The 26,647-nt window shown below is 42.9% G+C and overlaps 1 protein-coding gene across 5 annotated transcripts in view; it reads left to right on the top strand.

Moving 5' to 3' along the window:
- The window catches only part of gas2a (growth arrest-specific 2a), a 51,885-nt gene that overhangs the window by 2,176 nt on the left and 23,062 nt on the right, over positions 1–26,647 (top strand). For 2 of the 5 annotated variants that reach the window (XR_013796432.1, XM_079603037.1), the window contains exons 2-3: positions 5,771–5,919; positions 12,830–12,936. Coding sequence is in view for 3 of the 5 variants with exons in the window: in XM_079603037.1 (XP_079459163.1) it covers positions 5,772–5,919; positions 12,830–12,936 (255 nt within the window). In the remaining 2 variants the exon portion in view is untranslated. Of the gene's footprint in view, positions 1–2,830; positions 2,890–5,770; positions 5,920–12,829; positions 12,952–26,647 lie in introns of those variants that run through there. The other 3 variants (XM_079603036.1, XR_013796433.1, XM_079603035.1) reach the window with 3 other exon arrangements.

Genomic DNA, 26,647 nt, shown 5'->3' with positions numbered 1-26,647 from the left:
TGCATTAGTCATGGTCAGTGTTTGGTTTACGGATGGGAAATTCACACAACCTATTGCTATTGGAGACACTTATTGCCTTTATATAACTCCACTGTCGCAACTTCAATTTAAACTCATCTGTTTGCTAAAAAAATATTGACTGAAAGAATATTATGTTCAATATAATTGTCCCAGCTGAATGGTTGTCTGTCACACTGTACACTGACCTTTGATATCAACCATGTGTGTCCAATATGTGCGTTTATATGAATGTACTGTAAATGTCCTCTCCATCTGTGAACCGCGGGCTTGTGTTTGCCGAGCATCTGTTTCAAGGTGGTGATCATGCAGTCGTGTGAGCGTCTAATGTCAGCAAATGGTTAGCAGTCTTTGAGAAAAGAGAGAGATTTTAGTGAATGATTGTGTGTTTTATTAAGTGCCACTTTCTGGGGAAAATCTGTGTGCACTCTAAAAAAATGCTTGGTTGTTTTAACCCAATTTTGGGTCAAATATGGACAAACCCAACCATTGGGATACATTTTTTAATTGCATTTTTGATCCAACGTTTGGGTTTGTTCATATTTTACCCAAAATTGGGTAAAAACAACCCAGCATTTTTTTAGAGTGTACTTTTTCATACAAAACCTAATGCCATAGGCCTAATGCTATATATCATTTTGTAATAACCAACACAGTACAAACACTGTATGCTCTAAAAAATGCTGGGTTGTTTTAACCCATTTTTGGGTCACATATGGACAAACCCAAACTTTGGATTAAAAAATTCAATTTAAAAGTGTATGCTCGAAAATTATCTCATCATATCCAACGAAGTACAAACAGAGCATTATTAGAACAAAATTCGAACGCTAAACAAAAACTGGATTAAAGGGTTAGTTCACCCATTCATTCATTGATTACTCACCCTCATGTAGGGCTGTCACTTTTTGTTCGAGAATCGATTGCACAATCGATCGGACCAACCAACACAAGTTTCGAAAATGAAAATAGGGAATCGATTTTAACGGCTTTCAGGACACAGAATGTGCGCCGCTGGCCGCTGGGTTCAGCGTTGCGCTTCAGATACAACGCGATTTGCGCGATTGAACTTTGACCGCAGCGTGCGCACCGCTTGCCCCTAATTTCCACCAACTACGGAACGGCTGCGGATCCGCTCCGGAAACGCGGCGGAGTCAATAGGTTTCCATTAAAGTCAATGTGTGTATTTTCACTGACTGCGGAACGGCTGCGTTCCAACTCCTGCGATCCGCAGCCCTCCGGAGCAGATACGCAGAGCTTCTATTTTTGCCGGATGCCGGAGAGCTCCGCAGCACTACAGGACAGAGTGCGCAGGACATGAAGTCGAGCAAAAAACAGAACAAACCAAAACAAAATAAAAGATCCGTTTAATTTTCAAAAGAAAATACACCGTGATCATGCTGGATCATATTTCCCTACACTACACCTTGAAAATGGATGGAAAACTGTTCCTGGTTTGGTGGTTCTGTTTATCGAAACTACATATCGCGCGATCACACGTGAATTAGCGAGATAGCGTGGGTCCTCGGCCATTCGTCCTAATGCCTGTTAGTTGTCCGTGGATTGGCCTATATTTGGCGTTGAAAATGGAAACGTCTTTAGACATGGAAAATCGATTTTACAATCGATTCAATGAACACTTATGCCTCAAAAATCGAAAAGGATTTTTTCACAAAAGTGACAGCCCTACCCTCATGTCGTTTCAAACCTGTACTTTCATTCATCTTCGGAACACAAATTAAGATATTTTAATGAAATCTGAGAGATTTCTGTCCCTCCATTGACAGCTACGCAACTACCACTTTGAAGCTTCAAAAGGTGTGTAAAGAGATCAGAACTAATCCATATGAATTGAGCGGTTTAGTCCACATTTTCTGAAGAGCCACGATCACTTTATATGATCAACAGATTGAATTTAGGCTTTTAATCCCATACAATCATCGACTCACACATCAGTTATGATAAGCAGAAGCTTAAGCATGTTTGTTTGACGTGCGAGAACCAATGAGGTTCAAGCTTGGAGCTTCTGCAAGAGGTTTGTTATCGGGCTTCAAGCAGGTTCGGTCAGTGTTTGCTGATCAGTGTTTATATGTCAATAAAAGCTTAAATTAAATATTTTCATCATATAAAGCAATCGAGGCTCTTCAGAAAAATTGGACTAAACTTCATAGATTAGTTTTACGATCTGTTGATGAACATTTTGAAGCGGTTATGTGGTAGTTGCGTGGGTGTCAATGGAGGGACAGAAAGCTCTCAGATTTCATCAAAAAGATCTTCATTTGTGTTCTGAAGATGAACGAAAGTCTTGCGGGTTTGGAAAAACATGAGGGTGAGTAATTAATGACTGCATTTTTATTTTTGGGTGAACTATCCCTTTAACATGAACACATCTTTCACATTGCTACAATGCTCAACGCTTTACAAACACATTGTAAACGGAAACTTTTGACGTCTCTCTCTCTCTCTCTCTGTACACGCTCGGCTTCCTCCTTTAGTATAAGTGTGCAGAATAATTTTCTCATGCTTTTTATCGTTTGCCAGATCTGATCATTTAGAGTAGTAATAGTGATGCAGGCACTACTAATAATACGGCCAATCTCAGATCGTATCAGCTTTATCATTCAAGCCGTGATGATCAATGAATCAGTCTGGGAAATATTAAATACAGACATTATTAGTGGACTTGGACTACCGTTCACGTCTCAAAAGGCATCTTCCTTTGTCCATATGGTACAATTTGTCCTCGTTTTAATTCCTTAGAGTGCCAGTAACACCTCTTTTTTCCTCTTTCTGTTTCTCTCAACCTTTTCCAGCACAGGAGCTCTTTCAGAAAGAAAAGAAAAGAGGGTTTATCTGATAGACGTTTGGCAGGTAAAGTGAACTCTGGCTATTTTGTGAAACAAGAAAAATATACAGATTGACTTTCAGTTCGCATTAGGACTGCCAGCCATTCAGAGCTCACAGCAACAATGTGACAATTGTTGGACCCAAGTTCTCATTCCCAGGTTGCTTAGTGGGATACAGCACAGAAAACTTCGGAAGAGGCCCATTTCTGCATCACTGAAGATATTTACACTTCTCAGAACTCATAACTTTTCTCTTGTGCCTCTGGAATTCACATGTGATACAATGAATTATGGGTAAGGGGAAATCCCACTTCACTAGAATTAAACAAGAATGCACTGCCTTCATCCGTGTTTGTGTAGACCACAGATAGATATTAAACTGGATTGGTACACATTCTTCTTCAAATAGCCTCAGGTTGTTACAGGGAAATGTAACTGCCTTAGACAAACCGGGAAATGTCTCTGTGACTAATAGAGGCTAGAACAGTTATTGCTGAGACACATTTGTTATCACTAAACTCAACAAAACCTTGCAGGGTTCATAATCCTCAACATTACTACATAACCATTTAATAACCAATCCACACTTACAGGACGTAATGCCGCTTTGACCGGCAGGTAGAATACTTTTTTTGTAACAATTATGCTCACCAAGTCTGTAAATACATTTATAATGTTACAAAAGATCTGTCAGTTTTGATCAATTGAATGCGTCCTTGTATTAGTTTATTTCCAAAAACCCAAACAATTGAACTGTAGTTTAGTTGTAAGCACAGGTGAGCACCTGCAAGGCATTTCTGCCTGACGCACTTCCGCCAGTGCCTTTTGGTCCGGCTGCAGGGTCGTCAGCCGGGAGTCACTCTTCACAGATGTTTCGCTCCTTTAATCCGGGAACACCTCCGGGTGGTGGAGCCGCCCCCTGCAGCCAGCCTTAGGATCCCTCTTTCCCCCAAGCCTTGTCCTTTCTACGGAGCCAGAGCCAAAAGCTCCCTTGCTCTGCTTCTTCTGCCAGCTCCTTGAGGACTCTCTCCAGTTTGGCCAAGGGTCTTAAGGAGTCGCTGGATGGAGGTTCCAGTGAAGCCCCTGCAACCAACTTCCACTGGGTAGGTGTATGCTCTCTACCCCAGCTTGTGCGCATGCAGCTGCCAGTTCCGCATACCTCTCCTTTTTCCTTTCGAAGGCAGCCTCCAGCCCATCCTCCCATAGCACGGTTAGTTCGGCCATAAAGACAGTCTTCGTGGCGATGGACCAAATCACGATGTCTGGCCGGAGGGACGTTATGGCGATCTCCTGAGGGAACTTCAACTGGCGATCCAGGTCAGCTCTAAGGGCCCACTCCCCTCCAGGTGTCAGCAAGGACCTCTCTTTTACTGTGCTACTGAGTGCCTCTCCCCCTTGTCTAACAAACTGGATGGGCGGGTGTGATGTTGGTGGGCTGGCATGGTTCACTTCAAACCTGTGTACTTCCATGGCTTCTGCTAGTTTTCGCAGGACTCTGTCGTGACGCCACCCGTAGCGCCCCTGGGTCAACGCAGTCTTGCAGCGAGAGAGGATGAGGCTGGGACGTTGGTGGCCGCAAAGCTGGCAGGGCTCCTCTGTGCCATACCGGCGGTGCAGATTTTGGGGGCTTGGGAGAGCGTCATATGTGGGTCTGATCAAGAAGCTTAGCCTTGCTTGGTGCAAATTCCATAGATCCGACCACGTGATGGATCTGTCAGTGACAGCCTCCCAGGTGGTCCATCTGCCTTGTTAGGACTGGGTCACTGCCATAACCTTGGCATAGCCCTTTTCTTCCCCCCTCCTGACTTCCGAAATGACGAGCTGTTTCCCTTCCTCCATTGAGGCTTTCGACCATGGCTTGGATGGTGTTCGCCATCCAAAACCCGCCGTGCCATATTGCACCACCCCTACGACCTCCTGGTGTTTCAGCCGGGTTATGGCCTGGTCTAATGCCTGTGATGCGTCCCATCTTCTTCCTGTTCTGACTTTGACTTTAGCACTCTGTACCACTGGGTCAGGTGAATCTTTTAGTTCGAACAGCAGTCTCACCTTCTCCAGTTTATAGCCCAAGCTGATGGTTTTCAGCGGAAGTCTTAAGGTGTTCCTTCCGAATAGAGAGCTGCCCTTGACAGTCATCGGGGGAAAGCCTAGCCACTTCCGAATGTAATTGTTTGCCTTAGCATCCATCTTCAGGACTGCTGAACATCTTTAAGGGCCACATTAGGCTTTGGTCGATCTTCTTCAGACCAGCATATCAAAGAGAACTGGTGGTGGACTCTTTTGACTTTGGGAAGTGAGAAACCATCTAGCGACCACTCTAAAAACTCTAAAACCACATTGCAACACCATAACAAACACTCTGAACACCTTATCCCATCCCTAGCAATGCCCTGATAAGAACTTTCTAGATATGTCCTAGAATCCAGTCAGAACACCATAGCAATTAATCAGAGAACACTGTCAAAGTTTTACGTTATCTAAGACATTTTCTTTTGGAAATTTAATCTAGTTAGATTATCTGAATGTGAAATGGCAATTTATTGGGACAAGCATGTTTATTTGTGTTTATAGAGCTTATGGGTCAAAGAGAATCACTAGGGCAGGACTGGAGAGAAGCCACACAGTGGCTGTTCTGTCTTTTAAAAAAGAGGAAAAAGCGAGTGAATATTATATCACAGGACAAAGAAAAGAGAGCCTGGAGCTGGACTGTTATGAGAGGATTAGTATGGAGGATAAGAGTCTACTGTGAAACCACAGAAAGTGCTTGAATGATCAGAGGCACTAGGAGAGAAAGACAACGTTTGTTCTCTGTGAAGTTGAAATAATTCATTTGAGGAATTTAGTCAACAAAGGATTGAATGAATGTTATTTAGTTGTCCTGATGTAGATGTGTTTGTTTTCTGAAGCATGTGTAGTCCTCTGAGCGGTAAGCAGCAGCCGGCGGGTCCGGGCCTCACAGATCTGCAGCAGTACAGTCAGTGGCTGGCCAGTAGACATGAGGCCAGCTTGCTGCCCATGAAGGAAGACCTGGCGCTCTGGCTCTCCAGTATGCTGGGTAAGTCATTTATAATTTGCTCCAATATCTTAGTGCTTCCCATATCTTTCAAATCAGTTAGCATCTATTGAGTCTCAAACAAAAATGATCACTGGTCTGTTCTGAGTCATGGAAAACTGGAACAATGCTACTGTATACTGTAAATACAAATAATGCAACTAACCATAAAATGCTATAAATAAAAAATAATGCAATCAACCATAATTATACATTGTTAGGAGAGCAAATAAATAGCTGTATTTGAGCCTGCATTTCTGAAAAAACCTGAAATGCATTGCTCTGGGTACATTTTGCTGCACTTTTCAAGTGACACGTCCACAAGAGGCGCTGTTGTTTTTCTCCCTTGCATTTTGCTAAATTATATTGTGGTGCTTGTAGTATGTCTCACAGGAAATGTTACTGGCATTAAATATCATGTTAAATTTTCTCTAAAACAGTTAAATGTGAATGTGGCAACATATTATTACGTTGGTTGCTTTTTGTATCACGGCAGTTCGGAAATTAAATATAAGTGAGTGGTCAATGGCGTTGAAAGGTGAACTGTTTCCCCGCCAGCGTTTTTGGAAAAAAGTTGCAAGCCCCCCCCCCCCCCCCCCCCCCCCCCCCAGCATTTTTTTGTATCACTTTTACAAAAGTTTAATAGCCCCTAGAATATTTTGGTGTATGAATATCTGAACATGCAATATATGGGAGTGAAAGGGAGTGTTCTTTTATCGCTTTCTGTATAATTGTATCACAATTTAAATAAGAATATTTTCATCCTACTAAGAGAAACGATGTGAAGTTGTTCGTTTAGTCACTGATGCATAAACAATTGACGAAAAAAAAAAGATAATCTATCTGAACTTGAATAATTACACATCAGAAATCACTGATCACAGATCAGGCATTAGAATTAACACATGGTTACTTACATGTTTGTGGCGTTGCTGGCAGATCCATGTCGTAAAAGTCTGTTTGCAAAGCCTGTGTCGAAATTGTGACTGATTTACTGATTTAATAAAGTTTAATCATGCATTCCTAATATTGGAATCCGAAGGAAGCTCTTCTTCCACAACCAGGCACTGCACAATATTTCGTAAACGGCATGTTTATTGGTAGCTCGATCCGGTTTTGCAATTATCAGCTCGTAGGTCTTTGTTATTTAGCTATTGCATGTAATGCGTGAATCGGTGGGCGGGGCTAAACATTACATTACATTTACATTTATTCATTTAGCAGACACTTTTATCCACATGGTTACTTGTAAACATTCGGTGTTGAAGTAGGCGTTGATCTTCTTCTGCGGAGGCGGTGTTTGATACCCTTTGATACCGTCATAGATCCCCACTTTGAAAAACCTGTCGTTCGCTGGGCCTGGTGTCAATAAAAGCTGTCATTGGACAAACAAGAAAGTTTTCAGTTCTGAAACGTAGGATATTCTTATAGTATGAAATTTGATTTCTCAGTTTATCACCCCTTTGATATAATCTATTTCTGTACATATACAAGCATGATTGCATGTGTTTCCTTTTCCAACATTTCCCATCATTAATTCGATTCTGAATACCACTCACCATTTGAACAAGGAGACAAATTCGGAACCGAAAAGAATGGTAGTGTGTCATGGTCCTGGCGTCTGTTCTGTGTGTGTGTGTGTGTGTGTGTGTGTGGATGGATGGAGGGGGATGTCTGTGGAATTTCTGGCAGCTCTCGGGCTGTGAACAGTCAGCTGAAACCAGGGCTTTGTCTTTGGTCTGCCTGGAGCAAAAGGCAGCCAGGAGCCGCAGTGGGCCGCACAGGGGCTTCATATACAACCACACACCAACCACTAGATCCCTATCCAGATCTTCCACACTCTTTAGTGGCTTACTCCTCTCTCTGTGTTATTGTTTTTAGACAAATAACTCCTCAGATCTCTGAAACTGATCTGTGCTACAGGAACACAATTTGACCTTTTGCTGCTCTCGCCAGGAACCATATATATATGGTTTGTTTTACTCATTTGCATGTTTAGTAATTGTTTTTTGCGCTTTTTATTTGTGGTGTTTTGAGGTACAGAAGCACAATTTATAATGCCATTGTTTAAACATAATCTTGATAAACGTCTTGCTATACGTCTACTGACTAGCCAATAAAAATGCAACATGAAATGGCGAATTGATCAACGTGACATGACGCTAACTTTTAATCCTACTTACCTCAAGCTCCATTTGCAAAATTGGCATGCCAAGTTGGCCTCTCTTCCCTAACCATGACGTGACTAAGATGCTGTATTATGCATGCCACGGCAGTAGTTGGCGATGTCAATTCGTAAACAAACACTACGCACCTGCGCACATACAAATGATTTAACAGAGCACTGTGCCAAATGCGCATGCCTAACACACGTGCTAATCATGTGCATGCTTTCACCGGTTTCACAGATTTGCTTTTTTTGTAGTTTACATGGAGAGATCTTTTATAAAAACTTGATCTTTGAAAGCCGTTTTTAAAAGTTTGCATATTCAAGCCACCAAAACGTTGTCATGTAAACAAATGGGCAAAACGCAGAATTTTTTTTCAGTATTTAGTTGACAAGGGTGTCCTGTAAACGGCCCCTAAAGGTCAATTTATACTTCTGCGTCGCGTGCACGCAGTAGGTACGGCGTAGCATACGCATAGACGTGTACCATACGCCGTACCCTTCGCCGTACCCTGACGCGCACCTCCTCAAAAATGTAACTACACGTCGCGACGACGCGGACCGCAAGATCTGTGATTGGTCGGCTTGGTAGCATTGCGTTTCCTCCTACGCATTTCCGGCGTGTTCTTCTGCACCGCCCGCCATTTTTAAATTCAGAAGTTCTGTAAATTCAGAAATTTCACTAAAATTTACTGTTTTTCCAACTCGATAAGCTCCAGCTCCAACATGATCCGCTCTCTTTCAGTCGCCATTGCTTGTAGTAGCCAAATCAAAACAGCCACGAGGAATCTATACACAGTGGAACATTAAAACTAACGCCAACTAGCGTTTCGGCGATGTAACTGCAGAGCAACGCAGACATAAACACAGAAGTATAAATGCTCACGACGGCGTCGCCTACGTGCGTAGCCTACGACGTACACTACGGCGCACACCCGACGCAGAAGTATAAATCAGCCTTAAGTGTGCAGCGAGGAGTGAGACCGAGTATAGAGTGTTTGTGACAAGACAAGAGCAAGACATCAATACTTTTATATGGCTGTAAACGATTAATCGCGATTAATCGAAATCCAAAATAAAAGTTTGTGTTTACATAATATATGTGTGTGTATTGTGTATAATTATTTTGTATATATAAATACACACACATGCATGTATATATTTAAGAAAAAATTATTATTTATATATAAAATAGTTCTATTTATATATAATATAAATCATATAAAAATATATATGCAGTATATAAATGCAAATATTTCTCAAATATATACATGCATGTGTGTGTATTTATTATACAAAATAATTATACACAATACACACACATATATTATGTAAACACAACATTTTATTTTGGATTCGATTAATCGCGATTAATCGTTTACAGCCCTACTTTTACATCATTGCACCATAGGCCCTGGACCTGACCCTAATCCAGACATGAGTGTTGTGTCATGTTGAAAGCAGACAGAACACACCATAATCACTGATTCTATCTATACTGGATACAGTACATGCACATTTAATTTCTAACAACAGTATTATTGATCTGACTGCACTCACTACTCGATGAGAACGGAACTGAACGGGACAATGGCATCACCGTTTTCTGCAAAGCTGTTTTATTGCCGTATTGAACTGATTTAATAATTGATGATCTTTACAATGGAACTGAATCAACACTGAGCTACTGCTGAACAAATACACCCCCCTTTTTAGAGCTGCTTTATAGCCGAATTAAACTCGGTTTGTAACCTTGAATCATTATTTTCCTGTTGATCACCGTAAAGCTGCTTTGAAACGATCTGTGTTGTATAAAGCACTATAAAAATAAATGTGACTTGACTGACACTCCACGTGCTTGAGCTACTCCTGAAAACAGGAAATATGAAAGAAAAAAAGAAGGTTTGCTCTTAAACATCATGTTTACGTCTCTGTACGCCTTCAGAAGGTCCACAGCATCAGGAACAAGTACATGTTTTTTTTTTAATGCTGTCCCAGATTGGATCATACGATTATGTATACAGTGGTCGGAAAAATGATAAACCTTAAAATAGAACATTTCAGGAATTATTATTTTGCGAATATATCACTTTTTTGTGTGCATAACATTATAAGTGAACCTCAAGGAACATATTAAAATAATACATACATGCCATGATCCCTTCAATATTGCCAGGACACTGAGTAATTTCAAAGTAATCTGTTCAATCAGTTCTGATCTTTTTGATATTGGATTCATAAATATCGGGATAGGTGGTGCATATTTTGGTTAATAGTCAACAGTATTATTGATCTGCCTGCATTGACACCATTATATGATAACTGAACTGAGCTGGACGCGATAACATCACGGTTTTGTCCAGAGCGGCTATATATATATAAATTAACTAAATTAATAACTTTTTTACATCACTGAATTTACTTAAGCTGGACTGTGACGCTAATGTCTTCTAGAAACAAACTTTGTTGCATTATTTTCCTGTTATCACTGTAAAGCTGCTTTGAAATAATCTGTATTGTAAAAAGCACTATATAAATAAAGTAACTTGACTTGACTTCTTTGGAGATGGAGCGAGTGTAAGATATTGTCTGAGATGAAATAAAGGAGGTACACTCTGAAAGAATTGCACAATCCCTCCGTCTCTCCTCTCCACTGGGCTCAATTACCACATTTGGAACTCATTAAAACATCTAAACCCCCTCGACCACTGACGCCCCCTCTTTATAAAACAAAAAAAAACATGGAGTAGATGAGAAAATATGCTCTTTCCACAGATACCCCAACCCCCTGCTACCACCTCCTGTTTCACAGTGACATCATGTAGAAAGAATGATAGTCTGGAAGTCAGTCAAATCCAGCCGCCACATGTTGATCTCTGTAGAATAGAGTCTGTGTCTCTGTGTGCGTTTCATCTGGATTACTATCGGAAAATAGATCAGCTGTTTCCTTCCAAAACACTTGTCTGTTTTTGTGACTGAAATTTGTTTATTTGTGAATCATAGCTGCAACAGATGTCAGCAGTTGAGACGGTTTTGTGTCATTTAGAGTATGATTTGAGGATGCCTTTAAAATCCCTGAATTTGAATTTGGTGCAGATTTTTTGTTTCAATTTGAGTTTAAGCAAGAGTTTTAAGATTAAATGAAATGTAAAGAAATGTACATATATTCTGTAAACTTAGATTTAGATATTACATTTTTCAATAGGAATACCTATACATATACATGCCATCGTACTCATTACAATAATAATGTAACAATGAGTACGGTATAACGAGTAATGATATATCAATGAGTATGGTATAACGAGTAATAATGTAACGATGAGTATGGTATAACGAGTAATGATGTAACAATGAGTATGGTATAACGAATAATGATGTAACAATGAGTATGGTATAACGAGTAATGATATATCAATGAGTATGGTATAACGAGAAATGATATATCAATGAGTACGGTATAACGAGTAATGATGTAACAAGGAGTATGGTATAACGAGTAATGATGTAAAAAGGAGCATGGTATAACGAGTAATGATGTAACGATGAGTATGGTATAAAGAGTAATGATGTAACGATGAGTATGGTATAACGAGTAATGATATATCAATGAGTATGGTATAACGAGTAATGATGTAACAATGAGTATGGTATAACGAGTAATGATATATCAATGAGTATGGTATAACGAGTAATGATGTAACAATGAGTATGGTATAACGAGTAATGATGTAACGATGAGTATGGTATTACGAGTAATAATGTAACGATGAGTATGGTATAACGAGTAATGATGTAACAATGAGTATGGTATAACGAGTAATGATGTAACAATGAGTATGGTATAACGAGTAATAATGTAACGATGAGTATGGTATAACGAGTAATGATGTAACGATGAGTATGGTATAACGAGTAATGATATATCAATGAGTATGGTATAACGAGTAATGATGTAACAATGAGTATGGTATAACGAGTAATAATGTAACGATGAGTATGGTATAACGAGTAATGATGTAACGATGAGTATGGTATAACGAGTAATGATATATCAATGAGTATGGTATAACAAGTAATGATATATCAATGAGTATGGTATAACGAGTAATGATGTAACGATGAGTATGGTATTACGAGTAATAATGTAACAATGAGTATGGTATAATGAGTAATGATGTAACAATGAGTATGGTATAACGAGTAATGATGTAACAATGAGTATGGTATAACGAGTAATGATGTAACAATGAGTATGGTATAATGAGTAATGATGTAACAATGAGTATGGTATAACGAGTAATGATGTAACAATGAGTATGGTATAACGAGTAATGATGTAACAATGAGTATGGTATAACGAGTAATGATGTAACGATGAGTATGGTATAACGAGTAATGATGTAACAATGAGTATGGTATTACGAGTAATAATGTAACAATGAGTATGGTATAACGAGTAATGATGTAACAATGAGTATGGTATTACGAGTAATGTAACAATGAGTATGGTATAATGAGTAATGATGTAACGATGAGTATGGTATAACGAGTAATGATGTAACAATGAGTATGGTATAACGAGTAATGATAAGTATAATGATACGAGTATTTCCAGAATGATATTAACAATCCAATATGATATTAGTTATGCTTGAAATGTTACTTATAAAAATAACCCAAGCACAATGAAGAGCAAGTTTTTTTTGTAAGATATTAATCTCCTTCTTTCATATTTTGCATCAGGTGTGGAAATCACAGCCGAGAGCTTCATGGACAGGTTAGATAACGGTTTCCTGTTGTGTCAGCTGGCTGAGACTCTGCAAGAGAAGTTCAGGCAAAATGAATCGGATGTGAGTTCACCAAAGGTACTAATTTATTATCATTTATACGCAAAAAGCACTTACTCTGTAACGCCATATAATCGTGTTAAGAAGTTATATTTCATCCTAACACGACTTCAATTATATTGAAGCATGTTGCATTAATTGTATTATATAATAATAATATACAATTATACAAATATAATACAATTTAATTTAATCTTAAATACATTTCATCATGTAGATAAACTGCATTAGGCTATAGCTTCAGCTGCAAGGTTTCTCTGAACACTGAAATACGCGTATATAGCTGGCTAATGAGAGGTAATGAGACACTTGGCATTGCTCGCCTTGAGGATCGGGGTGTTTGCAAACAGCGGCAAGTTTGACGAATGACGAAAGGCTGTGAGGAAAACGTGTGCAAACAACATCACCTGGTTCATTTGTCTGAAGAAGCCTCACATGTGTACTTAAAGTATGGAAACTCCCATTCGTTCCCATCTCAGAGAACGTACTCGGTTACTAACGTAACCTCGGTTCTCTCTAGGAGAGGGAACGAGTAATGCGTCGAAAGACGCTACGGGAAAGATATTTCTTTTTCGAGATTGAAGCCTAAAAATTAATCCTTAATTTTGTAATAATGTAAAACGCTTTTCTGTAGCATACAACCTTAGGCGGAGCAAATCACGCGCCCATTGGCTGCTCCGCCAGAAAAGCACAGCCTATGCGAGGCCAGTGACGCTGACCAATGAGGACGCTTCGCGCCCTCTGCGTCACCTCCCGCCGAAACGGGCGTGGTCTAGGCCTATAAATACGAGCATAGCTGTCTCCCACTCTGATTTTCGTCACTGAAGCGACGCAGCGTGGGCACGCACGGCCTGAGACGCAGTACTCGTTCCCTCTCCTAGAGAGAACCGAGGTTACGTTAGTAACCGAGTACGTTCTCTTACGTAGAGTTCTCTCCTACTGCGTCGAAAGACGCTACGAGAACCTCTGTAACACGCCGTGTGTGCTCTTGGACCGACACAGACACCCAAGGGCGCGCATGCCCTGGCATACAAGCGCCTACACCAAGAATGTATAGGGAGAGAGGCTAGAATTAGCATCATCCCTTTATAATAGTGCCCCTAAGGGCATAATAACATATATATTATAAATATAAAATATATATGAGGGGTCATAGCATGCTCATGGGACACACTGTCAGTGAGTGATGCTTAAAACATTGGAGTGACCTGGGCCGCAGCGCGGGGCAGGAACACCATACATAGTCATCTAGACCGAGAGCAGTTTAGCCTGCAACGCAGGAACCTCTAGGTTATAGAACCTTATAAATGTAGACGGGGAGGCCCAGCCTGCCGCCATACAGATATCTTGTAACGAGATCCCACTGTTCCAAACCTCTAGATGCGCAGGCTAGCGCAATGGCGTCCACTACCCATCGAGACAGACTCTGTTTCGTCGCAGCTCGCCCTTTAGAGCGCCCGCCGAACGAAACGAAGAGCTGCTCCGTCTGTCGAAAAACAGCGGAGCGGGACACATAAGCTCTTAATGCCCTGACCGGGCAAAGGGAGCTGTTTCCGTCCTCAGAGGCCGGCAGAGCCGACAGGGAGATGGCCTGAGCCCTGAACGGTGTGTTGAGGGACTTGGGTACGTACCCATGCTTCGGTTTCAACACGACTACAGAGTCGTTAGGCCCGAACTCCATGCACGAGGCTCTGACTGAGAGCGCTTGCAAATCCCCCACACGCTTCACTGAAGCGAGAGCCAAAAGAAACACGGTCTTGAAAGACAGGTGCTTCATGTCAACTGAGTGAATAGGCTCAAAAGGGGCCCCTTTCATAGCGTTTAACACCGTAGAAAGGTCCCAAACGGGGACTGAAGGAGGCCTTGGAGGATTTAACCTCCTGGCTCCTCTAAGGAAACGGACCACCAGGTCGTTTCTGCCCAGTGAACGGCCAAGCGTTGGATTAACGAACGCTGATATGGCTGCCACATAGACTTTGAGCGTGGATGGGGTCCTACCCTTATCCAATAGCTCCTGCAGAAAGGAGAGAATCTCTGTTTCCCCGCACTGAAGGGGTGACAGACCTCGGTCTGAACACCAGCCAGAAAACACAGACCATTTGGAAGCGTAGAGCCGTCTGGTAGACGGGGCCCTAGCCTGCTCGATCGTATCTAATACTCCCTTTGGGAGGTTAGCGGGTACCCGTTTATGGCCCACACATGTAGGGACCATAGATCCGGGCGAGGATGCAAAATCGAGCCCTTGGCCTGCGAGAGGAGGTCCCTCCTCACTGGGATCGGCCATGGAGCAGTACTCTCCAGTCGCATCAAAACTGGGAACCAGGGTTGATTCGTCCAGTATGGTGCGACCAGAAGCACTGAGCATCCGCTTTTCCTGATTCGCTCCAGCACCTGAGGCAGGAGTGAGACAGGAGGAAAAGCATAGAGCGGACGGCGGGGCCAGACACTGGCCAGCGCGTTCGTGCTCTTCGAAAAGAATTCCGGGCTGTGAGCGTTTTCCTGGTTTGCAAACAGGTCTACTTCCGCTCTGCCGAACGTTTTCCACAAAAGACGCACTGTCTGTGTGTGTAGAGACCACTCTCCTGTCGGAACGTTGTTCCGTGAGAGTCTGTCTGGGCCTACGTTCAGGTGACCTGGCACATGCGTTGCTCTCAGCGAGCGCCGGTTGTGCTGGGCCCATACCAGGATGCGTTCCGTCAACCTGAAGAGGTTTCGGGATCTCACTCCACCCTGGCGGTTTATATAGGCTACTACCGACATGTTGTCCGAACGGACCAGGACGTGGTGCCCTTTTATCCGAGGACAAAAGCGCCTCAGCGCAAAGTCCACCGCCATCATTTCCAGGCAGTTTATGTGCGGTAGTTCGACTCATTTACATTTACATTTAGTCATTTAGCAGACGCCTTTATCCAAAGCGACTTACAACTGAGGACTACAGCAAGCGAGTCATCGTGAAGAGGCAAAAAATAACGCAAGAAGTGCTCAAAATACAAACTTCTGGCATTGCTCAGAGTAGCATAAGCCAAAACAAGGGAGGGTAAAGGAGAGGTTTTTTTATTTTTTTATGTCAAGTGCTCACGGAAGAGATGAGTTTTCAGTTGTCTTTTGAATGTGGTCAGGGATTCTGCATTCCGGATGAAGGTAGGGAGATCATTCCACCAGCAAGGAACCGTGAATGAGAATGTTCTGGAGAGTGATTTTGTGGCTCTCTGTGATGGTACCACGAGCCGTCGCTCATTGACCGATCGCAGGCTTCTAGTAGGGATGTAGACTCGTAGGAGCGAGTGAAAGTAGGAGGGAGCTGAGCCTGTGGTCGATCTGTAAGCGAGCGTCGATGCCTTGAACTTGATGCGAGCAGCGAGTGGTAGCCAGTGCAGAGAGATGAACAGAGGAGTGACGTGGGCCCTTTTGGGCTCGTTGAAGACCAGACGGGCTGCAGAACTGCAGTGGGCGCATGCGCATTAGACCCAACTGTAGTACCGACTCGTTCTGCCCATTGGCCAAAGAACGGTCTGCCCTCGAGCAGCGCTCCCCAGCCTGAGGTGGACGCGTCCGTGGACACCACCTTCAGGCTCGAGGAAGTCCCCAGGCTTACACCTGACCGGTACCAGTCTGACGCTCTCCATGGTGTCAGGGCTGAAAAGCATTCCTGATTGACCTTGAGGCGATAACGACCGTGAACCCATGCTCGGCGCGGTACGCGCGCTCTCAGCCAGAACTGCAGTGGGCGCATGCGCAGCAGACCCAACTGTAGTACCGGCGAGGCTGAGGCCATGAGGCCTAGCATTTTTTGAAATCTCCTAAGCGGCACTATATGACCGCTGCGGAAGGATTTCGCCACTTGCAGGATGTTTCGCCTGCGCTGTGATGACAGCCGCGCTGTCATAGACAGTGAGTTCAGATCCAGTCCTAAAAAGGAGACCCTTTGACTGGGAAACAGTGAACTTTTCTCCCAATTGACTCTCAGACCTAAGCACTCGAGGTGATTGAGTATTAGGGTCTTGTAGCGAGTGAGTTCTGAAGGCGATTGAGCCAGAATCAGCCAATCGTCCAAATAATTCAGAATTCGAACGCCCCGGAGTCTCAGGGGTGCCAGCGCCGCGTCCATGCACACTGTAAATGTACGAGGTGCTAGAGACAGGCCGAATGGCAGGACTGTGTACTGATATGCCTGGCCCTCGAAGGCGAATCTCAAAAATCGCCTGTGACGTGACGCAATTTGTATGTGAAAATACGCGTCTTTCAGATCTATTGCCATAAACCAGTCTCCTCGGCGAATCTGCGCGAGGATTTTTCTGGTCGTGAGCATTCTGAACTTTCGCTTTGTTAGCGCTTTGTTCAGATGCCTCAGATCTAAAATGGGTCTGAGACCCCCGTCTTTCTTCGGTACCAGGAAATATCTGCTGTACAGACCCCCTTCGCTCTGAGCTTGAGATAAAGGCTCTATGGCCCCTTTGCTCAACAGCTTCGCTATTTTGGCTCGAAGTAGATGTGCTACTTCTGTTTTCACCGTGGTTTCGACTCTCTCCGTGTAACGGGGAGGGCGTCGATAAAACTGTAGCGAATAGCCTCTTTTTATAGTCTCTAGCACCCATTCTGAGACCCCGGGAAGTCTTTCCCATGCATCTGCACGCGTGACTAGGGGTTGAATGTAATCTGGGCCCTGGTCGCGAAATGGCGGCGACACGAGAGCAACCGTGTGCTGTAACATGGACGCCGTGGCGTCTGAGGCGGGGGGCATGTTTAACACAGTGTGCATCCCGCACGCGCTCGACTCTCTGAGTTGAGATAGAGCGCGCGGGGCGAGCCCCGTAGGGCTCGTTATATTTGTGAATAAATGTGGGCGCGTGGAAGCGGGCACATTTATAGCACCGGGAATACTGTGTTTGTGAACTGACTGACCGTTCGTTAGTTTCGTTTTTACAGAAACCGCAGAACGTGCAGTGTGTAGTGGTTGTGGGCACTGGACAGTGGGCACGCTCACTACATGTAAAGCACAATCGACATGAGTCGATTTTATGTGTGCAAACCCTGTGTTGTACGGGGCTGTGCTTGTGTGAATGAATGGGCACTGGGTGGGCATTGCAGTTACACACATTACACCATCGGCCGTGGCCGGAACACCAGAAATTAAACTCTTTTTTAGATTTATCTGGGTCGCCGTGAAAACGGCGTTTGTGTGCAGGCAAACGGGCTTTACGGCCGGTTTGTTGGCTGCTGTATACACTGGTACAAACACGGAACTTAGGGCTGTACAAGCGGGAATCTTTGGTGGAAGTCCGGCCGCAGCGGGACCCGAACACCGTCTTTTTCCTAGCAGGGCTAGGATGGCGCCGAGGCCTCGGGCTTGAGTGTGATCTTAGGCCGAGGACCACGTGGCGGCGGGCGGCGGGCGGCGTCCGGCGGAGCGAGACCGTGGTCTCTCTCGGGCTTGTTGCTGCTGGGCTGGCGCGGCGGGCGCGGGGCGCTGCTGAGTTCGGACAGACGGCTGTTTAGGGCAGCCTGTTGCGGAACTGGAGCGCTTCGGCAGGAAATGTTTCATGGCCTGCGATGTCTTCTGTACCTCAGCGAATCGGTCCGCGAAGTCTTTGACGGACGATCCGAAGAGTAATCCTACCGATGGCGTGTGCGGCGGACTTTGTAGCACGAAGAGCGAGGTCTGTGGCGCTACGTAAGTCCGGTACGTTGATCGCTTTTTACGGCGCGGCGCTACAGGGGGTGGAAGAGCAGCTTCCGTGAAAGATGCAAGGCGAGTCCACAGAGTCGCGATGGGCATCATGTCACAGTGATGGCAGCCGCCATCACCGAGAGCGATAGCTGCATGTTCCTCGCCCAAGCAGGAAACACACAGCACGTGGTGGTCCCCGTCGATGAGCGCGGCTCGGCAGGAGCCGCAGGAATCACGAGGCATCTTTAGAAAGACACTCGTTGCTCTTTCTGTGAGAAAAAAATGTGTGACGCGGTGGCGAACACACACACAAAACACACACAAAGATAGAAAGGATATTCCACGCCGGAGAAGCGCAGCAGGGAATGGCGGCTGAAGGCGGCGAAGACCTGCGGCTTCAGGTAAGGGCTCGTCCTGCTGAGGTGCTTGTTTCAGACGGCTGTGGCGGCTCGAATCCAGTCCTACGATGCGTGTAGCTTCGTGAAGAATAGAAAATCTGAGTGGGAGACAGCTATGCTCGTATTTATAGGCCTAGACAACGCCCGTTTCGGCGGGAGGTGACGCAGAGGGCGCGAAGCGTCCTCATTGGTCAGCGTCACTGGCCTCGCATAGGCTGTGCTTTTCTGGCGGAGCAGCCAATGGGCGCGTGATTTGCTCCGCCTAAGGTTGTATGCTACAGAAAAGCGTTTTACATTATTACAAAATTAAGGATTAATTTTTAGGCTTCAATCTCGAAAAATAAATATCTTTCCCGTAGCGTCTTTCGACGCAGTAGGAGAGAACTCTACGTAAGAGAAATGGGTTAAATACTTTGCAAAAGTCTTATGCTGCGTTCACATCAAACGCGAATAGAGCGTCAAATTTGCGTCTATGGCGTCTAGTTGGACGCTTGAACATTTTGAATCCATTCGTGCGTCCAAAGCGAAAAGGACGCGCGTGAAAAAAAAAGCAAAATCCGCTTCTTGTGGGAGGGGTAAGTGCTAGGCTGTTGTCTGTTTGCAAGATGGCTGATGTTGATTGAGCATTCATCGAGAAAGTTACCGCTCTGTATTTGCTCTGGAGAGCAGAACAGCGGCGTAGGGGTCATCGTCGCCGTACTTGGGTCCACCAGACCCCCCGGAGGCGTTTGGCAAGTTTCACCATTTGCTCCAGGAGCAGTGCCTGGATGACGGCCGCTTTCAGCGGTACTTCCGCTGTCCCGCAACGGAGCAAGAAATACGCTCCTCTTTTCGCTAAACCGCCCCTGCGAGCGCAAGTTCATTCCCTAATTTACCGACGTGCGTGTGCGTGGGTGCAAAATAGGAATGATACATGCGTCGGTGTACAAAGTCAATTGCGCTGGTTGCAAGATAGGGCCCTTATTGTTTCTGGTGTAAGTCCTTTGAGTTATCGGTGCTAGCTCACAATGATTGTGCATATCTTCACAGCTTTGTGAGGCAGGCACTTCAGTTCAGTTCCCGTAGTGTCAACGTTATGGTGCAGGGTTGAATTCCATCGAAAGGGAACGTCTAGGTTATGAATATAACCCTGGTTCCCTGAGAGGGAGCGAGACGCTGTATGTCGTTGCCTGAAAGAGATGCTCAGGCAAAAGCAGGCAACCTTTTATACTGAAAGTGCCCCTATTATGCTATTAAAGTTTCCTAATGTTGTTTTGGAGTCTCCTACAACAGGTTTACATGCATCAAAGGTAAAAAAAACAGTTTAATTTTCTCCTAATATACATTTGCACATCACCAGATTTTCAATGATTCTCAAACAACTCGCCAGATGAATCAATCTCTCTAAATCCCTCCTTTCCGCGAGCTACTCTGCTCTGATTGGCCAGACAGCTCAATCTGTTGGGATTGGTTTATCGCGTACAGCACGCGTCGAAAACAAAAACTCCCATTGCCATAACAACAACAGCTCTGCGTGTCCTGAGGCTTCCTACACCGTAACTAAACACAGTAACGAACAATGGTGTCGATGTTACCATATCAATGCAAGCGCGAGTCTGATGATGAAACATTGGAAGAACTAGTTATTCAACCCGAACCTCCATCGCAAGGACGACTCGAGCAGGACGTTTAAGTGATACACTAACATTACTTAGTTTGAGGAACATTATGAGATGTTGCAACTGTAATTCCTCAGCATCAGTATTAACAAGTGGAAGTCCATCAACCAATTATTTTACTTGTAAACACGTGGAAACTGTGTCAATAACAGTGCATGTATGCAATACATTAGCCGAGCTCTAGCGTGAATGACTGATGTAACATACAAGTTGGTAAAACAAATCCATTGCTCCATGCTTAATCTTTCCTCAAAGTAGTGACATTCTGCATTAATAAACACAGTTTTAGGTAATAGTGGCCCATAACTTATTAGCACAACTTATTTCAGTTAGACAGTAATAATGTGAGTTAGCCAGTTAGCAGGAGACCTACACAATATAAAACTTAAAACTAAGTATTTTGAACACGCTCTTGAACATCTTTCAAGAGCAAGTGGTTTGTGAATCCTGCATTAAACTCCAAGATTTGAGAAGCAAATGTTTAGGAATATACTGCTGTGGTATCATGGTAAAGATGAATTTTAACCACTGATTCTTCACATGCTCGTCAGTGAAAAAAAAAAAACTGGCTTTACATTGTACATTGCCTTCACATATTATCAAAAATCCATAGTAGGGGCCCTTTAAGGGGCGCTCCTTGCGACGTCATAGGGCTGCCATGCATCTGCCAATCAATTGGCGTGTTTTTACACATGCTTCAGACACCGGTCATGCAAGGGGCATTACCATAGCGTCAACATTATGACGCAGCATAACTTAGACGTATTCCACAGCAACTCATCATTCTTTTTCTATGAAACCTGTAAACCAAAGCAGCGTTACAGAGATAACAGGAACATAAAGCAACAAAGTTTGTTTCCAGAAGAAAATAGCAACACAGTCCAGCTTAAGTAAGTTCAGTGATGTTGTAAAAAAGTTATTAATTTTGTTAAATTATATATATAGCCGCTCTGGAGAAAACCGTGATGTCATCGTCCAGCTCAGTTCAGTTCTCATATAATGGTGTCAATGCAGGCAGATCAATAATAAATAATCCAACAATAAATTATTGTTGAATATTAAATGACATTTTAAATGTAATGTCCCCAACTACATACATAACATACATTAGAACATTAGCACTTTGATTTCATTATTTTTCTGCATTTACTCTAGCAATGTTGCATGTACTGTATGTCCTTAGCAGTAACATAAATTAGTTGAGCATGGCTGCCGAAATGCATGTTTTCAAACTAAGCTTATTAAATACTGCCATTTATCGTGTTCAGGTGCTTGTATTGAATGCATTTTTAGTCTCTCTCATACAAAGACTATTGTCTGGATTTAGGACCGCTTGCTTTTTCCTGCCAAACTTCGGCATTGTGGGACGATGAACTTTGGAAAATCACTGAGCTTTTTCATTTTAACAGAACAGTCTAATGAAAGCTGTGACTTGTTAAGTGTTCAAAAACTCCTCCAGATGGGAAAACCATTAAGATCAGGAGATTTTTTTTCGATGGTAAATTAAGAAAATATTTCTGCTTGTCTTGGCCAAAAACCACCTCTTACAGATTCTCAGAATGGGGCTTTCTGTTAGTTATGACTCGCTCCAGTTCTGCTAATAGAGTCCCTGAAGGATAACAGCACTAGAACTACACAGTAGAACTCATGGCCTGTAGTTTTCTCAATTGGCATATCAAAGCAATCATGATGTAAAACCTGCATAGTTTTGTATGCACTGAATATCGCCAACAAAAAAGAGGTGTTTAAATAGAGGAGAGTTGGGTAAGAAGACCACATATTTACAAAGGACCTGTACTATAAACCTACCTGTGATTGAAAGATGTACGTAAGAAATGTAATAAACCTTTAAGGTAAATTTATTTTGCCTGTCGGTAGAGCTTAGAATCTCTGCCAGAGCCCACCGATATTCCCGCCACTATCCTCGGGCCGGGCCCTTGATCAAGCACGTCACGTGTCATGCGCAGCGTCTCCTCCACTCACACGCATCGCACCGGGACTGCTGTGCTGTATTGTGTAGCTCAAATGGAGCTTGAAGATGTAAAGAAAAAAATAAAAACAGGAGAATTAACTTTGAGCAAGTTTGGAGGAAAGTCGGAGGTATGGAACCTCCATATTTTAAACAAGTCGTGGGCTGTGATAACATATGTGTTTGCTTTGTCGAGTGCATTAAGTGCGGCTCGCTGCTCGCCTATGACAGTAGCGAGCGGGTGTTCGGCGCAACGGCCGAACGAGAGAGCAGAGGAGGACCGCTCTGCAACCGGCAACTGTGGACGCAATTTTGTTTAAAAAATATTCTATATTCTAAAACCTTGTTGAATTATATTAGAGTAGTAGGTTCAAAGTTCATTCTTGTTCATTTTCTGTGTTCATCATTGTTCACGTTTTTTTTTTTAACGTTTCTTCATTCGGATCCATTTGCGGTCCATTCCATTCCATTCTGAATAAACAAACGACGTAGTTTAACATGTTTCGTCCTTGTTTAATTATGTATTAAGATAATTCTAAACAGACTGCTGTAATGTTAGTTCAAACAACTCGGAATTGTAGTTGAGAACGTAAGTTGTAACGGCCCACGTATTAAAAAAATGGTCATTAATGGTTAATGGACACAACGTGCTTGGGCTCGGGTCGGGCTTGATTTTTTGGGCCCGATCTAAGCTCTAGTTTTCGGACCCCCCAATAGAGTAAAACTGCACATTTTAGGCCTTGTCCACACGAACACGGGTTTTTTTATAACCGTAACTTTTTTTACGCGGTTCGCCCGTTCGTCCACACGGAAACGCAGTATCAGGTCACTGAAACCGAACATTTTTGAAAACCCCTGCCAGGGTGAGGATTTTCAGAAACGCCGGTTGCAGTGTTGTCGTGTAGACAGTAAAACCGGAGTTTTTGCCTTGCGACGTCAAAGTGTGCGCCGTTATCCGCTGTGTTTGACGTCAGATTGTGCGCCGCTGACGGCTTCTGATTGGCCAACGTGGCTTTACGGTTAGGGTTATATCGCTGCCTGCTGGTGTGGAATGCTCTTGACGGCGCTTGATAGCGTGTTTTTGCGTTTTCATGTAGACGGAGATTTTTTCAAAAACGCAAGAGGGAAAAACTCTGGTTATAAAAATACCCGTGTCCGTGTGGAAATGGCCTTAGAGTGACCTTTTATTGTGGCCAGCCTAAGGCACACCTGTGCAATAATCATGCTGTCTAATCAGCATTTTGATATGCCACAGCTGTGAGGTGGATGGATTATCTCGGCAAAGGAGAAGTGCTCACTAACACAGATGTAGACATATTTGTGAACAATATTTGAAAGAAATAGGCCTTTTGTTTACATAGAAAAAGTCTTAGATCTTTGAGTTCAGCTCGTGAAAAATGTGGGCAAAAACAAAAGTGTTGCGTTTTCAGTGTTCATATATGTAGTAATTTTGCTTACAATACAGCAGACATGCTTACAAATACAGTTGTGTCTCTGCGTTGTGTGATGTGCTGGGTGTATGAGGAGGACACCAAGACCATAGTTGGATGTCACAGCAGTGAAGCTTTCATTTTAGTAGTCTCTTTATCAAAATAACATTACGTATTGAATTACAACAGACAACAACATAGCTGTAGCTGCAGTCAACCCAACACCAAACACATGGTTGCAAACTCAAAACGAAGGAAAGATAAACTACAACATGGGAAAAATAAAGATATAAGATATTCAAAATACAAAGAATAAAATCCCAAAATACACAAATAAGCTTTGAACCATACAAAATCCATAAAAATATTCCCCACCACATGGAATTTACAACACATGAAATAATATCTGAAATACAAAACCACCCATTGAAAATAACTGCGCATATACGTTAGTAAACATCTTTAACAGCAATACATTTCTCCAAATAACATGGATGGCCTGACGTATAACATGGATGGCTACATAGTGTCATGTTCATGTTTCAGGTTCCTGCCACAGACTTTGCTTCTGGGAAACATAATCAGTTGTTCTCATAAAAACAAGATTGAATTTCAAGACCGTTTCATTTCAGTCAATACTTTACAATCTTATAGTTTCAATACAGATCCATTCAAAACACCAATCAAAAATGGCTAAATAAATAGCAGGTTAAACATTACTGTTATTACTATTTTTAGTTATGTAAATTAGGCTATTTTAAGTTAATATGATAAGTAAATATAAGTGATATAATAAAGGGTGCCAAAATCTGCCGATGTTTTTAAATGTGTGTAAAGGTGTCAGAGCCCTGCTGCATTCTGGGTTGGCAGATTGCTTTATGTGCGAAAACCGCAGGATGTGAGGAATATTTGAGGTAGTGACTCCTCAGGGATATAAAGAGTAAACAGCAGTTCATTGATTACACAGTCCAGAGGCTATAGAGACACAAGATCAAACACATCCAATACCCTCTAAAAGAGAAAGAGAGAGTTTGTTTGTGTGTAAATGTCTTCTGAAGCAAAACAATAGGCGTGTGTGAGAAATTATTAAGAAATTAAAAGTATTAAAGGTGCCCTAGAATGTGAAATTGAATTTAACTTGCCATAGTTAAATAACACTAGTTTAGTACATGGACATGACATACTGTGAGTTTCAAACACCATTGTTTTCTCCTTCTTGTTTAAATCTTGTTTTTGAAAAACACCCGAATCTCCACATAACACCTACTGTGACGTAACCGATGGGATCATTAATATGTACGCCTCCAAAATTTGCATAAGCCAAGCCCTTTCAGAGATACGGTGCTACACAGAACTGCGCTGCGCAGGTGAAGCACACACACACACGCACACAGACACACACACACGCACGAACGAACGAACAAACGCACACACACACACACACGCACACACGTGACTGTTAAGTTCGTACTGAAAATAATGAATAAACTTACCACTCCGAAACGTCCATTTGCATTCTTCAAACAACCGCTTGTTCATCAAACTCTGCATCGTCGTCTGAAACCGGCTCAAACATATACGGTTGTACACCGAGTCTCTCCATTTGCACGTCGGACCTGTTTGCTGTGACTCTCTGAGCTCTTGTAATGAGCCCGCAGTGAAAGAGCCAATCAGAGCAGAACTCCTCATTACTATTCATGACCCTTCCAAATAAGGTAAAAACAGACCATTTCATTCTAGGGCCAATTTATAGGGTTGGAAATTGACCTGTAAAACCTTTTCTGGACATTTTAAATGGCTTTTTAAGCCACATACCCTCTATGTAGATATCAGGGACAAAATTAAAATATTATTTCAACACATTCTAGGGCACCTTTAAACTTTTTAAACATAAGCACATTGTGAAGCGTCACATAAGTGTTCTCTGAAGCAGGTTGTAAACTTGCGGGGGAAGAAACTGCACTTGTGTCATGAATGTCATAGTTCACAACCGCTTACGTTTACATCAGGGGTGTGTCCTCCAAGGAGGCAAGGGAGGCAGCGTCTCGTCAAAGAAATTGGAAGAGAAACTAATTGATTTTACAAGAAAAAAACTGCTAAAATATTACAAAATGTGACACTAAGGGCCAGATTTAGTAACAGCTTGCACCAGCTCAAACCCTCTTTTGGCGTTAAAAAATGACTGTCAGGATTTACTAAAGATACGCAGTGAAGAATTAGCGCTGTAAAGTCGTGGACAGTTATTTTTGCTGACCTTATTGCATATGCATTTGTAGGAGTTTCCCTTTAAGACACAAAACTTATGGGAGGAGAGTATTTAAATGAATCATGCAAGGTGATTTACTAAGGCTTGCGCTAGTCAATTTACTGGTATTTGCGCCATTATTTACTGCCCAAAAAAGCACGTCTTATACCAGATACTAGATTGTGTTATGGAAAGGATCCGGCTGCGTCTGTTCTTTAATTTATGTCGTCAGTAGATCACCTGCAGAACTTTACACTATCATCAGAGTGACTACGTTTACAAGCTGTCAATATTCGGGTTATTGTCGGGTTAAGGTCACTATTTGGGTTTCTGAAACATTCGAATA

Source organism: Phoxinus phoxinus (assembly GCF_949152265.1).
Source record: "Phoxinus phoxinus genome assembly, chromosome: 25".
NCBI lineage: Eukaryota > Metazoa > Chordata > Actinopteri > Cypriniformes > Leuciscidae > Phoxinus > Phoxinus phoxinus.
The sequence above is the reverse complement of the archived record's forward strand: the minus strand, read 5'-3'. Positions and strand labels throughout refer to the sequence as shown.